Below are 16,906 nucleotides of genomic sequence, written 5' to 3' on the forward strand. Positions count from 1 at the left end.
CTTTAGAGAACATGAAGACTACTTATAATCTGTTGCTTCAGTTTCCATTTGACTGAGATGAATGAATGCACACCGTAGTTTGTCGGAAGAAACAGACACTCTACTAAGGCTCACTGGAGTCAGGGACACTTCAGAACAATGAGAATCTATCACAACAACATTTCATTTCCCCTATTCCCAGCTTCTGGTCTGTGCTAAAAAGTCTTAACCAACAGCATTGCTGAAACACTCAGACTGGAAAAATCCAATATGCCAGCATTATGCACCAGGTGGACATGGCAAAGACCCCAATCCCAAATGTGGATAATTTTGCTCACTTGGGTAGTACAGGTTACTTACATGCTTAAGCATCTGTAGGCTTGGGCCCTAAACGGAGAAACTGGAAGCTTTACAAACAGGAATAAACTCCAGTGATGACTGGAGAGGAAAGGGAAGATAGTGTGATCAGTTACGATGAATGTGTGTCCCTCTCCCCAGACCCACTTCTTTCTGCTGCAGGGACGCCAACACACAGTGGAACTTTTGTTATTCTAAAGAGGGGATGGGGGTTGTAGGAAAACCATATGGGGACTCAGAGCCCCTCAGAAGTGAGTTCCACACCAGCCTGCTGTGGGCCAACACATGGGTGGGCTTTTAGGCAATCAGAGAAAGCAGCAAAGGTGTGCCTGGTGACCAATCAGGCGGGGGTGGGGGGATGGAACTGGCAGGATGCAGTCCTTTCCACAGCCTGTAGTAGGAACTTCAGCACAGCTGTGCTAGAGCTCTGTGCACTCCCTCCTGTGTGCACTCCCCCCATCCCCAAATGAAGTTGCAAATCCCACGTATCTCAGCTGTGTGCAGTAGACACAAATTTCACCCTTGCTGAACTTGGGAAAATCTTTAATCAGAAGGGAAATGCAGAAGCTCTAGAGAACATAAAGGTTATTTATAATCAGAACAATAATATAGTGGCCAGCCCCATTACCCTACGTTAAAGCTCACAAAAGACAACATTTCTAGTCCATGTGTGAACAGTCTACTTTACTTTTCAATAGAAAGGAAAGAAATAGATGCAATTCCTAGTGGGAAGTATCTTACATCAGCTAGATTGAGGATATTTCTGTAGGTTTTTATACAAAGAGAAATCACCTTGTGAACATTATAGAAAAAACTGCCTTTGCTCTAATAATCTATGCACATCTGTCTAGGTATGTGGTATTATAACATGGATGAGGTGCTTGTATTCTCTCAGAAACCAGATCTGTGTATCTAGCCATTATCTAGAGAGTGGAATATTTTAAAATTGAACCTTGATAAGCTAACACAATCAAATAGCAGAAGGCGGACAGGTTTAAATAACCAACTTCCAACCAAATGTAATGCCATTAGTTATTAACTTATTTAAGAATGATAGATGAAAAGATGCATTTCTAAACTAAAAAAAAATTGATTTTATACAATCCCTCTCAGACATCAGGAATCCTGTGTCTGAGGACTCACTGCTTACATACATGTTAATCACACCTTCTCAATGTCTAACATAAAAATTCAAACAATTACAGTGAAACAATTTAATAAAACTAGGCATTTACCTTAAGCCACAAAAACAGTGTGAAATAAGACGACCTAGCCCAGTTCATCCCAGTGAGCAGACCCAGCTTATATGACCATCCCCTGTGTGTTTTCCAAAACTGAGGAGAGGCTGCTCAAGGAAATTAAAGAGGATGCTGGTCTCAAAATTTTCTTGAAACGTATCAAGAACTCTATGCAGTCCATCTGCAGACAAAGTCTGGTTTACATTATCTTGCATTTAGAAGGTGGAAAGAACAAAAATTTGCAGTGTTATATAAACATTTCAGAAAATATCCTGAAGACCAGAAAGAAAAATGTTGATACGGATAAATTTGTGTTGGGTTTTGTTTGTTTGTTTGTTCGGTTCATGCATTTTATAACTCACCCTTCATACTTTGATGTTTCTGCTGCTGGAAATACTCTTTGGAGCTTTTAGGACATCGGAACTCCTGTGTCCGCTGAAGGATTGGAAGCCTCTCAAATATGCTTGGTCTTTTGGGGATGAGATCTAACAGCGGCACTGACATTTCATGTGGACTTTGCTGCGGTTCTGTACTGTCGCTGCTGTTGTTGACAGTTATTTTAAAGGACATCTGAGAATTCAAAAAAGCTTTACCAGTGTTGGAACAAGTCACTTGTGGCAGTTCCTTCATAGGCACTACTTGGCATTTATCAATCGCTTCAAAGAAGGCTGCACTGGTACTGGGTTTCTGAAACTCTGCAACCTCATAGTGCATATTTGTGTCCCTCTGCTGGAAGGGTCCTTGCTTATCTCCTACATAAAACAGCACAAGGAATGTCAAATGGCATGGAAGCTGAGCCTCTTTAACTCCTAAAGCAATGGAAACAACAGGTAAAAACACCCTACAAGCTTGTGGTCTAACATCATATATTCTAGCCAGTGGGTCATTGAAAAGAAGAGGCTACTGCAAACGTGGAAACCCGAAAGAGTTAATGAATACACTCTCAGTGCGATGTTTCCTGATGTTTAGTCAAACAAACCCTGTATTACTGTAACTGGAAGGTACGCCAGGACTTTCTCCCCATACAGAATCCTAAATACAGGGATGGAAAGGCACTTTTCAAGGCTCTGGGGCTGCTAAGGAGAGAGCGGGGAGTTTAGCTTTTAAAACTGCTCATAGGTTTGGCTGGTGGGTTGGGTTTTTCCCGGTGACACTGCTGGTCCTTTCGGGGAAAGGAAAAAGAAAAACCTTTGAATGGTTTGTTCAGGCTGGTTCCGTTCAGCTGAACCATGCAACCAGCAGCCGCCCGGACAAGGAGCGCTGCGGTTCTCAGGCAAACAAGGCTGTTTGCGTAGCGTGGTTCTGAGCTCCGGACTTTCACGACTTGCTCATCCGCTGCCTGGGGGGCAGTGCGGCTCGCGGGGGCTCGGCTCCTCCGCCAGGCAGCGCCCGCCAGGGGGTGGCACCCGCCCGGCTGCCCCAGCCCAGCCCGGCCCGGCCCGGGGGCAGCGGGGCCAGGAGCTGCCGAGGCAGGGGGCACCGGACAGCAGCGCCCGCCAGACACCGCCCAGCCCCTCGCCCCCCGCGCGCGCCTACCTGGCCCGGGGGTGCAGGCAAGCGGGCTCCCTCCTCCCGGCCGCCGCCGCCGCCGCTGCCACCGCCGGCACCGCGCCGCCAGCACCGTCCCGCCGAGCCCGAGCCCCCGCCCCCGCCGGGCCGGCTGCGTGACGGGCGGCAGCCCGGGCCAGTGCCCTGCCGCGGCGCCGGAGCAAGCCCGGCCCCCAGCCAGTCAGGGCGGGGAGGGGGCGGGGCGCCCCCCGCCCCGTCGGGGCTTGACAGGCGGCGGAGCCGGCGTGAGCCCCTGGCCGGCCCCGCGTGTCCGGGCGGCACGCGCAGGTACAGGCAGGTGTAGCGCCCCCCTCTGGACAGGTACACACCCGCACCCGCATCGCAGGGGTGCAGGGGCACCCATGCACACACCCCCATACGGGCACACACTACACCACGTGCACACACACCCCCATATGGGCACACCCACATACCCCTGCACACCCCACACCACCTACCAATGCACACCACCCACCCGTACTGGCGTACACACACACACCATGCACACCACCCATACTGGCACACACTACCCACCCCTGCACACCACACACCACCCACCCATGCACACCACACACCCGTACGGGCACACACTACACCCAGGCACACCCCTCACCCGTACTGGCACACACTGGTATATAAGTGCATGTGTGCACCTTTACATACATGCACACCAATGGCCACAGAGTCTCACGTGGGTGTGTACGCAAACACATGCACCCATCCATTCCAGGGATAGACACATTGGTATTCTGTACCTACAGCTACATAGCAGGTTCAGCTACTCAGCCACCAAGTCAAAGGTGCTTAGTGGCAGGACAAGCTATACCAGTGCTGAGTGTCAGAGAGGCAGGCCTCCTCGCTGTCTTTCAGAGCTAGGTACAATCTGGCCACATCTTCACATGGCCTTTGCAGTTTTATCTATACTTGCACCTCCCTTTATACACTGTGTCAGCCTGTTCCATCCATAGTGAGGTGCAGAGATGCATGACTTAGGCATATATGCACACACAGCTAGGATGCACTATCATGAGGCAATACTAGCATACCTGCAACAGGTCAAAACACCTCACAGCCCAAACTGAATGCAGGGATGAAGCTTAGCCCTGCTTTACAGACTGTGTTCTGTCAGGGGCTGCTGACAGCAGGGCTGCCTAGGGTGAGGCAGAATGAAATCTGGTCAGAAAGAGTTTTAATTTGCCTGCAGGACAAACCTGGAGGATACACCCACAGGATTTAGGACTGCTCCATCAATTTAAAAATCAGGGACAACGATGTACCAACCCTTAGAGTCCCTTTTTCCCCGTTATGAGAAGCACAAAGGCCGTGGCGTCCTTTGATGGCACTTACCATAACTATTGTAGCTCACTTGGCAGAATGTGATTTACATCATAAAAATCACTTAGAATCATAGAAAATTAGGGCTGGAAGAGACCTCAGGAGGTCATCTAGTCTAACCCCACTTAGGCCACTTTTAAATATTATAAACAAAATCAGGTGAGGGTTCTTTTTGTACTGGTGTAATTCAATAGCTTCCATTAACAGATACAGAATTTGGCAAATGAGTAGCCCATGACACAAATATCACCGGGGAGGAGGGTTAAATAAAAAACCCAAGCAAGACAGATTGAAAAATCAGCTGTGGGGCACGAACCTCAAATTGTGACCCAGTCCAGGGGTGATGTCATGAGGGTTAAAAACAACCAAACAAACCTGTATTAACTTTATGCTCCCATGATGTGGCCAATTACCATCTTGCCCACTACTAATTGGTTGTACCCCTTCCCCTGCTGGTCTCTCTGGCTGTAGCTTAATGAGGACAGCAGAAGTTCCTTCTTTTCCATTTGGAAAATGTCTAGCAAATTATAGGTGCTATTGGAAATGAATAATAATATACTAAATTTGCATCTTAAATTAACAACACACTAAACCATGATTTGTGAAGTGGCATTAAAATTTATAGGGGGAATTAAATATGTCATACTACAATGTAACTAGGGAAATCACATTGGATCTTAGAAAAGGAAAGGCCTGGTGTTTACATTACACTTAAATACACAGGGTCAGGTCCCCAGCTGGTATAAATTGGTATTGCTACACCAGTTCACACAGCTGAGGTCCAGACCAACAATGTATTTTTCCTGGGAGTTTTCTCACCAACCAAAATTGGTCAAATAAAAGATATTACCTCACCCACCTTGTTTCTCTGTTTTTTCCTGGAACACAGGTAACATCAGATAAGCTTTATAATTTTTCATGTTGATTTTTCTTTTTAGATGTTAAGAATCTTTTTAAACTAAGAAAAGAAGGAAATTTAACACTTAGGCTGCTACTGATCTCATTGTGAATTTCCTGCTTTAGGCCACTTACATCCAGCCGTTGTGTGATTTAAGCATATTTGTTCTTGTAGTCAGACTGTTTTCTCTCGATAGTTCAGTGATGAAATTTCAAGTCGCTGGGCCAAATTCAGCCCCAGTGTAAGCAGATGCACCATCACTAAAGTCAATGGAGTGAACTGGCTTATGCAAAGTGTGAAATGACTAATAAAATACTTTTTCTAAATACCAGCAGAGGCCACCACATACTTAATATAATTATCAATTAAAGAGCCCCTTACCTCAACCCACAGAGCTTCTGGAGCTGTGCCCTAGAGTAAAACATTACAGTGAACATTACATCACTTGCATCCGAAGAAGTGGGTATTCACCCACGAAAGCTCATGCTGCAAAACGTCTGTTAGTCTATAAGGTGCCACAGGATTCTTTGCTGCTATTACAGTGAATGTGACTGAAGGAACATAGTGCAAAAAGAGGAGGGAAGAGAGAAGTCAGAGGGCCAACATGTCAGTCTAAAAGGACACTTCTTTCTACCAGAGGTGGGATATGGACTGGGCTGGATTCAAGGGAGAAGCAAGTCCCACACCTAGGGGCTACTGCAGGAAATGCCTGACACCTCAAGGGCAACGATGGGATCTCTAACCTGCAGACACTGGGCCTGATTCTGATCTCTCACTGGTGTCAATCAAGAGTAATTGCACTGAGGCCAGCATGAGTGAGAGAAGGGTCAGACCCAAAGTGCAAACACAGGTGGCTGCCATGAGAAAGGCCGGTTCACACCTGCTCTCTCACACTGCATAAAGTAATCAGGGTCTGTGCAGAGAACTCCAGTTCACCTGTATGCAATAGACAGTGTGTAAGTATCCTCCACTGGCTGCTCCCAAAAAGCATATTACAATATATTTTAGAACTGGTGTGCAAGGGCAGGCAAGTGGATTTACTACTGGTAAGACACTTTTCTGCACTGGTTCACCATGACTTTGCTGGATGCAGGGCTTGTGTTGTGAATGTTTTCTCACCCCAACACTGTCACTCTGTCCCAGCTCTGGATCATCAAATCCCATCTTCGTACACCTCAGGAAAGTTAATCACTGGGCCCTCTCACCCATCACTCTCAGTTGTTTCAGTGATGATTTTTTCACCAGCCATTTGGATTCACATGTCTGGATGCTAAGGGTGGAGTTCAGTGGGACTGGCTACTCATGTATGAAGGTTGCAGGCTCAGGCCTGTCCTCACTGCCTCCTCTCCACCTCTGATGGCGTCACCATTACTGTCCCTGGAGTGGCAGAGACAGGAAGGACGTCCTTTCCCTGAGAGTACAGGCAATGCTGGCCTTTAGTCAGAATTGCCCAGAAGTGGGGGAAAGGGGTAGTTTGCGCCAAGCCCCTTGTTTGAGAGGGCTCCCAAGCTGACTGGCACAGCACAGCAGGTTGCAATGCCACATGCTCAAATTTGTTCATGATGGAGGGGTGGCCGGGCCAACCCTGAGTGGCACTGTGACCCCAGAGTAGACAATCAGGCCCAGCACCCTGGACAGGAGCCACCACTGTGGTGTGAGTACAGGGCAGACTTGCTCTATTCCCCTTCCCCTGCTGGGACCTCACCTCCATGGTAATTTTTCTGGATGGAGGGGGGTCCTCAGTTTCAGAGTTTGCCCCAACCCCCAATGAAGTTCTGTGCATGGACAGCCCTGTCTGGGGTAGAATTTTAGTTTTACTTTCCAAAACTCTTCAATTAAGCTGGTGGGAGTGAGATTGTGATTTGATTTGAACCTCCCTGGGTGGGTGACCTGGTTCTAAGGTCCAGGCACATAGGAGTCAGGCTATTTGCCTGTTTACTCCCTTCCTAGGCCAAGGGGGAAGGTGGGGATGGGGAATGAACAGAACCTTGGCCCCCCCACACACACTCACTGGCAGAGTAGCTGATCCAGGTTGGACTCTAATAGGATTGCAAGATTGTCATTCTGTGACTCTGAAGCCTAAAACATCACTGTGACATGCCGGAAGCTGCTACGAGCATGGGTGAGAGCTCTTTTTGTTAGACTATCACCAGGTTGAATGAGCACTGGGTTTTGTGGTCTGTTACTGTCCAATTTTTAAGTTCTCAGCCATTTTGACTTCACAAATCACACCCCTATGGAATGCTGCTACAGTATGGCATGTATCTATCTCATGCCAAGAATCCTCCACTATTGTGATCAGAGGTAATTAAATCAATCACTACCCTTACTCTGCAGCTAATTTGCATGCAACAGTTTAATTGATTGTATTAGGGAGATGGCTCAAGTAACCCACCACCTGAGCATGGGTGCCACAGCACAGGCTTTCAGCTACTGGTGGGTAGTAACTGACCATTATAACAGTAAACTAGCACCTGCCAGAAGCAAAAAGGAAACAGAGGGAACAGTGATGCAGGAGGATATTTGTCACAAAGCTTGCTGAAGCTATTTCTGGGTTGGTGCAATATAGGCACAACCCCTTACTCAGGGCTGTGTGTATACTCACAATCCAGCCATAAGGTAGTAACCTTGCTCCTATTCAGATTAGATCAAGACTAAACAATTAAATCATCTCAATATTATGCATTTCAGAAGTCTGCATGCTCTTAATACGGCGGTGATGTAACTTGGTTCTGAGACCAGAAACAAATGTCTTGCCCCATTGACCAGGAAAGCGATGCTAGCAACCACAGTGATATACCTGCAGCTAGCTGATGTGTTTTCACTGGTACACCAGGGTCATAGAAAAGCACAGATCCCAAACAAAAAAAACTTTCATGGTGGTGGGAAGAAAGATTGATGTTTGAACAAGTTTGGTTACCGGAACTGTTCTGTTACTGATGGTTGTGGCTAACTGGTCAATGCCATGATGTTGGTTCCTTCTCTGTTGCCAGGTGCTTCTACAGGCACCTGGGTTCTTCTTTGCAATGAAGAGCCCCAACACCTGTACTGGCTGCTGTAAAAATGGAGGGTGGTACACAGCAGTCTCTAATTCAAGCTGCTCCTCGAGATCAGAGTAGGTGGGAAGGGAACAAGGAAGCATCAGCAGGGGGAAAGAACCAGACAGTAACGGGTGGCAGAGGAAAAGGGAACAACAAAAAAAAATGGATGAGGAAGGTCATTAAATGAAGATGAAAAGGGGACAATGCAATTAATCCCCCTCCCCCCCCCAATGGACAGCCCTCTTAGGGTCTGACCCCTGAAATCCACAGGAGTCCATGGGAATCAATGGATAAAATACTGTCTCCAAAAATACTCTCCTTATATTACCATCTTCACTAGTAATCAACTGCTGTGGTAGCCACAGGGATGTTGTCTGAGGCCAGCAGAACAGGGGCTCTCTACAAGATACTCTATTTAGATGTGAGCCATGCTCTGAGGTCTCTGTTTCACTGTGTAGGTTTTTTCTGGAGGAAAATAACTAAAACAAAGTCACCTTTAAAATGGACTCTGAAGAGCAAACACATAGATCTGATTTATTCACTGGCTTCCATACGGAAAGTCCTGCTTTTGCTTATGTAAGGAGGGTTGAAATTTTTAAAAGGGATATGCTTGAGATTGCAATGCCTTAGAACTGCCCTGCTTTAACAGTTGTTACAGTGAGTATATGTTACCATCAGGATTCTATTTAAAATAAAAAACATTCCTTGCGGGAGAGATGAAAACCCCTGTTATAAATAACCCAGTTTTCAAATGTGCTGTTAATTCTCACACACAAATTAATTTACAATGTCATGCAAAAATCCAGGCTTGTTTTTATTTTAAATTTACTGCAACACAGATAGTATAAAAAACAAAGCCAGACAAATTCTTAACCAAAGGGGATATCTCTGGAGATGCGTTCATTTTTAAAGACTGATAATGTCCCTTTAAGGCAGCACAAAAACCATGAGTCCTTTCTTTTAATGGTTTTTAAATGACCTCTTAAATTAAGACAGCAAGGTCAAACTGACCACTCATTAACTAGTGGTGTGTTCAGCCATTCCTTCATAATTTACAGATTTGTTTAATAAACTTGTAGTTAAAAGAAAAGGCCCCCAGATCAATGTGATTTTTATCTTTCAAAAGTCAGTCTCTTTTCAAATGGAACTGGTAGCCAGCATACCCTGGACTGGGAAAAACAAGAAAAATCTTCACTCCACTTTAGATGCCAAAAATATAATAGGTGGCCAGTGATCCAAGGATCAAAGGCTCAGTGCAATTCCTTTGGTCCTTTTTATTGGAAATTTGGCAGATAACTGTACAGGATTCTGGATAAATAGGACTATTCTACCTGACACACTCAGTTAGGGTTACTGTACTTTAGATGCAAAAACTATGTTAGTTATTTCTGCAGCAGTTATAGATTCATCTCACACAGTAGCTCCACCATGCATACAAAAAGCAAAACAAAACCAACCACCTACTTTAAAAGAAAATTTAAGCTGCAGATAATTAAACCCTCAAAAGTTAGGAAATGCTAGAAATCAGGTTGCATTCATTCAACGCCGTGTGTATGCATTATAATTAAATAGCAGCACATTTGTCCACAGGACGTCTGCCTCATTCAGTGCGCAGGATGAATGATGCTCACCGAATGGTTGACTTTTGTTTTCTCCTCATTGGCATGAGGGCCACACACAGAGCATATTCAGTGCAGGGTGTGGATGGCATGCAGTAAATGCAGAATTGTTAATCCCCTCCTGGGCGTTGCTATGCCGCTCATCACCATACCATCAGAGTACTTCACAAACATGAGTTAAATCTATCTTCACAATACCCCCTGTGAGGTATGAGGTAGCAGTATCCCCATTTTACAGATGGGGACCTGAGGCACAGAGATTAAAGCAGAAATTGTCAAAAGTGTCCACTAAGTTTAGGGGGCAAAACTTGAGACTTTGCACCTGAGTTTTCTACACTGCTCTTTTGTTAAAACTTGGCGCTCAGGGATGTGAACCCTCCGAATGACAAAAGTTCTAACAATGAAAAGCACCAGTGTGGATGGTGCTTCATTGGTAGGAGACACTCTCCCGCCCCTTGTTGTAGGGTGGTTTTATTTTGTCGTCAGGAGAGTGCTCTCCTGGTGACAGAGTGGCTACGCTGTGCGCATTACAACGGCATGGCTGTGTAGCCATAGCCATAGAACTGTATAGCACTTAACATGTTCAAAGCACAGCCCCCATTGACTTCAGGTGCAGTTGTGAGCACTCAGCACTTCTGCAAATCAGACACCAGGCTTTAAACTGTGCACCCACAAAGCAAGGCAAACACAGTGGCCACCTGTGAAAAGTTTGGTTTATGTGACCTGCCCAGCATCACACAGAAACTCTGCAGCAGAGACAGGGATAGAATCCAGTTCTCCAGGGCACCATTCAACTGCCTGAACCACAAATCCATCTTTTCTCTTTCGGCAGTTCCCTCTCTCATTCACTCCACGCCTTCCAATGCACCCAGGTTCCATGGCCCATTGGGGACATTAGTTGGCAGCTGGTTCATGGAACTGCAAGCATGGGCACGTACCCAACGTGGTTCACAAACTCCCAACACCTGCCCCTTTTGTGGCAAGAGGGAGACCCTGTCACACATCTATGTAGAGTGCATCAGGTTGCAGCTCCTCTTCTGGCTCCTCCAGAACCTCTTACTGAGGTGCCGGCTGCACTTTTCCCTGCACCTCCTGATCTGGGCACACCCCATCCATTGGTCCATCAAGTCACGGGACCTCCCCATCAACCACCTCCTAGCACTGGCCAAGATGGCCACCCATCATACCAGAAGGAGGATGTTGGACGGATGTCGTGCAACTGTGGGGCCTATTTCTGTTCCCTTGTCCAATCTTGTCTCTGAGCAGATTGCCCTGGGGCAGTGTCCACTTAACTCCCTAAATGTCTTTGAGGAGTAGTGGATGTTGTTGGGGGTTTTCTGCTTGGTGTCCCCTTCCAGTTACCCAATTTTTACCCTATGACCTTCAGTCACTCTATATCTGACCTATCAGTCAGGGCCCTTATAGGAAACCTGCACAACACTTTCAAAAGACAAGTCTGGGCACTTTTCATAACTTTGCTAGACACTAAAAATCACAGACTGAATAGAGACACCGGATTTATTGCTTATTACAATAATCTGTAACTCTCAATCCCCCACAACTACTTCTTCCCCACTTCCTTTCCTCCCTATGACTGGTGGGGTGTTAAGGAGCCTCTTCACTTAGAATGGTCCCTTGAAATGTGTTAACTACTTATGCCAAACAATCTGTTCCACCCGCTATTTCCCAGCGACACTCTGAGTACCTTTCCCAGAGCTGAAGAGATCTGTATAAGCTCAAAAGCTTGTCTCGGTCACCAACAAAAGCTGGTCCAATAAAGGATATTACCTCACCCACCTTGTCTCTTCAACCCAAACTTTTAGTATGGCAAAGTTACAACCAACTGAAAATAGGGTCCTATACTGGAAAGTGTTAGGTAACGTTAACCGTAGGCAGCAGTGCCAGTTCTTCCTAGAACGACCTCGTTAATATGAAAGTGGTGTGGCAAACAGGCTTCAGGTTTGTTCACTTATGTGTATGTAAAGATATGGACTCAGGTCCCAATCCTGCCATGAGATCCTAGAATCACAGGAACGTAGGATTGGAAGTGACCTCACAAGGTCATCTAGTCCAGCTTACTGTGCTGAGGCAGGACAAAGTAAATCTAGACCATCCCTGACAGGTGTCTGTCCAACCTGTTCTTAAAGTGACAACCTTCCTTAGAAACCTATTCCAGTACTTTTCATTATCCTATTAGAAAATTTGTCCTTATATCTAACCTAAACCTCCTTTGTGGCATATAAAGCTGATTACTTCTCATACTACCTTCATTGGATATCGAGAACAAGTGATCACAATCCTCTTTATAACAGCCTTTAACATATATAAAGACTTATCAGATTCCCCCTCACTCGTCTTTTCCCAAGACTAAAGATAGGTTTTAAAAACTGGGTTTCTTCATAGGTCAGGTTTTCTAAACTTATCATTTGTTACTTTCCTCTGGACTCTCTCCAGCTTGTCCAGATCTTTCTTAAAGTGTAATGCCCAGAACCGGACACAACAGCTGAGGCTTCAGAAGTGCTCATGAAAGGAGAATTACCTCCTGTCTTACACACAACACTCTTGCTAATACAACCACAACTATTAGCATTTTTTTTGCAACTGCCGCACTTTGTTGGCTAGTATTCAATTTGTGATCCACTCAAGGCCTGTGATCCTTTTCAGCAGTACTTCCTACTGCCTAGCAGTTATTCCTTATTGTGTATTTGATTCTTCCTTCCTAAGTGAAGTACATTGCACTTGTCTTTATTGAATTTCATCTTGTTTAATTCAGACCAATTCTCTAGTTTGTCAAGATCACTTGGAACACTAACCCTGTCCTCCAAAGGGTTAGCAAAATCTCCCAGCTTGGTGTCATCTGCAAATTTTATAAGCGTACTTGCAACTCCAGTATCCAAGTCATTAATATTAAAATAGTATCAGACTCAGGACAGGCCCTATGGGCCCGCTTTAGAAACATCCCCCCAGTTTGACAGCAAACCGTTGGAAGGCTCCATTGAGAACTACTCTTTGAGTACAGTTTTTCAACCAATTGTGCATGCATTTTATAGTAATTTCATCTAGACCACCTATCCCTAGTCTGTCTATGAGAATGTCATGGGGAACGGTGTCACAAGCCTTACTAAAATCAGGACAGATAGGGAGGAAATCGTAGACGTGATCTATCTGGCTAATAATCCGGTCATATAGGAAATTAGACTGGCTTGGCATGATTTACTTTTGACAAAACCATGCTGGCTATTTCTTATAACCCTATTATTGTCTAGGTTCTTACAAACTGATGGTTTAATAAATTTGTTCCAGGATCTTTCCAGGTATCAAAGTTAGACTGACTGGTCTATAGTTTCTTGTATGCATGCTCCTGCACCTATGCCGAGCCCTACTAAGTCTATGGGGATCTACACAGCTGTAAGAATGCACCTACACAATTCTCATTGCAGCATGGGTGCCTTAAATAAAGCTTGGCATGATAGTTTTCAGTATGTCCTTCCCTAGCACCACTAAAAAGATCAGCCTGCAATCTAGCTATTTTCCTAAATATGTTTGGAGCAGTGACCTCTGCTGGCAAACAAAAAGATTTGAAAAGGGTATCTGCTGTCCTGTTCACACAGACCATTAAACTAAGCTAACCTCCTCCAAAACACCCCCATAAAATTACACTGTGCTAGCTTAGCATTGGATATCCTATGCATGGCTGAATTACAGTGGAAAGTGATCCTTAGATATAATTTGTATCAGCCTTGGACTTCCTTCAGCTTGAAAGGAGCTATATAAACTCCCCAAATCCTACCAAGTTCTCCCCTGAATTACCACCATGTACCAAATACATTAGCCAGTGGATGGTGCTTAAGAACCATTAGACTGTGCAAACAATAGATGTGATGCATGACATTTTGACACCTCGTGGGAGCTTTATGCTGCATCTTGTATTAGTTGTATGATCCATCACTTTTGCTCAGCAAGCTCCATTACTTTAGGGAAGTTTACAATTGTTGATAAACTGGAGAAGAAACAACAAATTCATTAGTCATAGGTTGAGACTCTGAAAAGTTAAAAACAAACAACATCAAAAGTAGAGAAAAACAGGACAGGAGGGGAAAGACAGCTGATAGCCTTTGCAGCTATGTGTGTCCAAAGGGCTGATCAAGGAAGGAGGCACTGACCTAGAAGCCAGTCATGCCTCTCAGCAGTTGGGAGCTGGGCTGCTTCACAAAAAGCTATTTGTATGTTACAGACATTGTGCCTTGCTCAATGCAGTCTCCGTCCAAGAACACTACGCTGAAGGCTGAGACCGCTTCATTTCAGAGATGTATTTAGGCTTTGAGCAGAGGTTGAGAAATCATGCACCAGTTTTCCAGAGAGAAAAGTGCTCAGACCAACCAGTTAAATCTCAAAGTTTATCTACCTTTGCCTACTAATCCTCTATTGATACTTTGTTCATTCATATACTTTTCAAAGTTTAACTTGGAAAGTAAGAGGGGGTGCATAGGTTTGTAAATAGCAAAGTTAATTTTACAATCCCACTTCAATGATTACATATAATAGTCATACAGACCCCAGAAACCTTTATTTTAAAAGAAAACTGTGCACTTCAGCAGAATCTAGTTAAAGCTGCACCCAGCTCATTTCAGATACTCTGCTACTTAACCTTTTTAGAAAGGTGACTGGTTCATAAAGTTCTCACCACAACCAACCCCACTGGGTTGGATTTACTTTCACTTTCAACAGACACCACAGTAAACTGCAACAGCTCAGCCAAACTGGTCTAGCCAGCTGCTGTATGCAGTTTGCCTTATATGAATTGAAATAATTTAGTGACCAATTGTAGAAATGTTTTGCAATTTCTTCTCCAGACTGAGGCTGCCGTGATGGAAAGGACAAAGAATCCCAATTTCATTTCAGACACAGGTTACTAATAAAGGGTATTTTTATTTAGAGACAATTGTATGTAAAAAGGCTGTAAATGTTGATCTATTAGGCCCTGAGGAAAGTAGTAAATTACCAGGCAGTAAAACACATTAAAGCAAAAGTGTTCTCCCCATGTCCATTTGGGCTGCACAGTAGTCACCTCTTCAGTTTGTTACAGAGTAGGCATATGGATTTTATACCATTTAAAGAGATAACGCTAAACAAACAGAACTAATGCTGTATTTAACAGTTTCTCGTGCTCATAACCCTATCAAAAAATGTGCTTAAGGGCAATGCCACCAGGGGTAAAGCTATGAAGAGACACACATGGACGCTTCTGTGACTTAATAGCCACCCTTTTGAGCAGAGAGCTGTAGCTTTTTAAAGAAATCACACAGTAATCAGTTCTTGCCTTGCAAAGTACCTCTCCAGCTAGTGCACACAGGGTTCAGTGAATTCTACTCTGCAGTAGTTGGCGGAAGATGTGGAAATCTCCATTGCAAAACAAGGGGGGGACCAACCGCAAACATTTAGTTTCAGACAGAAGTCTGCATTTTAAGACTCCTGGTATTAGCCATAATACAGTTGGTTACAACTCACAGCACGAGTGCTTCCTCATGTGCACCTTCCTATTGTACTGCTAAGAAAAAAGGTGCCAATTTTTTTAACTGTTTGATACTTTTAACAAAAACCACTTGAACAAGAGACAGTTCTCAGATGCAACTCATTCAGTTACCAGACCATATTTTGGCCCAGGTGCACTGTGTAATAATGAAAAATGAGTAAGTCAAATTACAAAAAAGCCAAACAGGCAAGAACAATAAGGTCTACCTGGCATTTGGGCAGGATTTAATTCAGTGAAAACCTTTAATTATGTGGGATTTAAACATCAAGTCCTTAAATTGAGGTTATCAGTTTACAGTAAACGCCAAGATATATTTGGCTCTAAAGTGGATAATGTACCTCAATATCAAAGCTGAGAACCCTGACATGTAGGTACTATAGTAATATGATGAATTCCTGAGAGTTTTACTAATTAGAGCACCATACATGTCTCGTTTGTTTTTTTAAACATAAAACCCTAACAGGTCACTGCAGAATGTACTACTTGCTATCTGTCATCAAGTCACTTGTTCCTCACACCAACAGAGCTATTAAAAGCCAGTTACATGAGCAAGACCTGTCCTATCCAAATTCCTTTGCAAATATGAGTTAGCATTAGGGCCATGTTCTAATATTGGTTACACTGGTGTAAGACAGGTACGGCCGCTGAAGGAATGGAGTTAAACCAAGGGAAACGACTTGAATCTATATCCACCACCACCACCCTGAATCCATTTGTAAGTGTTCAGTTTGCTTTTTTGCTGAAAATATTGCAGCTGCATCTCAGGATTTCTTATTACATATATTTGTGGTGTGGTGCCTGCACTGTTAAATACATTAATACACTTGTGTGCAGTTATTTTATCTTTAAGAGGTAGTGTGGTCCCTTCAAATGTGATGAGACAGTTGCTTACATTTAACTGATGCTCGGAAGTTACCAAAATTTGTTTTCCATGTGAGGCAGATATTGAAATGTTAGGATGAAATGCTATCACCAAAATACACCTTCATATTTCTTGCTTACCATTCTAACAAAAAGGTTGTCAATTCAAACTTTTTGAGCTGAGCCTCAGAATTGCTACTAGGAAAGCTTTACTAACTTTACTGTTTTCCACATGTCTTTATGTAGATCAATTTAAAAACCACTCATCAGTAACAATTCTGCAAACCCTCTTGAAACTAAAATCCAAGTTGATAGTTTCTCAAACTATATAGTTTACAAATTAAACAGTACTTGCTTGTGTTCTTTAGATATGGCTTTCATGCTCACCATTTTGTTTTGCAGATATTTTGCCATCAGACAGAAATGTTGCCCCTTTTATCCTGTAGCATAACATACATACTTTTGAATCACTTAAAGCACCAACTCCTTGCACTAAA

The 16,906-nt window shown here is 44.2% G+C and overlaps 1 protein-coding gene across 8 annotated transcripts in view; it reads right to left on the reverse strand.

Moving 5' to 3' along the window:
* Positions 1–14,015, reverse strand: part of GLIS1 (GLIS family zinc finger 1) — a 272,015-nt gene extending 258,000 nt beyond the window's left edge. For 2 of the 8 annotated variants that reach the window (XM_045026539.1, XM_045026535.1), the window contains exons 1-2: positions 5,317–5,409; positions 1,937–2,326 (exon numbers count right to left, since the gene is read on the reverse strand). In XM_045026539.1, the coding sequence (XP_044882474.1) occupies positions 1,937–2,326; positions 5,317–5,377 (451 nt within the window). In that variant the 5' untranslated portion in view covers positions 5,378–5,409. Of the gene's footprint in view, positions 1–1,936; positions 2,327–3,110; positions 3,234–5,316; positions 5,410–5,489; positions 5,645–13,915 lie in introns of those variants that run through there. The other 6 variants (XM_045026536.1, XM_045026537.1, XM_045026534.1 and 3 more) reach the window with 6 other exon arrangements.
* Between the last annotated feature and the right edge of the window lie 2,891 nt (positions 14,016–16,906).

The sequence above is a fragment of the Mauremys mutica genome, chromosome 8 (assembly GCF_020497125.1).
Source record: "Mauremys mutica isolate MM-2020 ecotype Southern chromosome 8, ASM2049712v1, whole genome shotgun sequence".
NCBI lineage: Eukaryota > Metazoa > Chordata > Testudines > Geoemydidae > Mauremys > Mauremys mutica.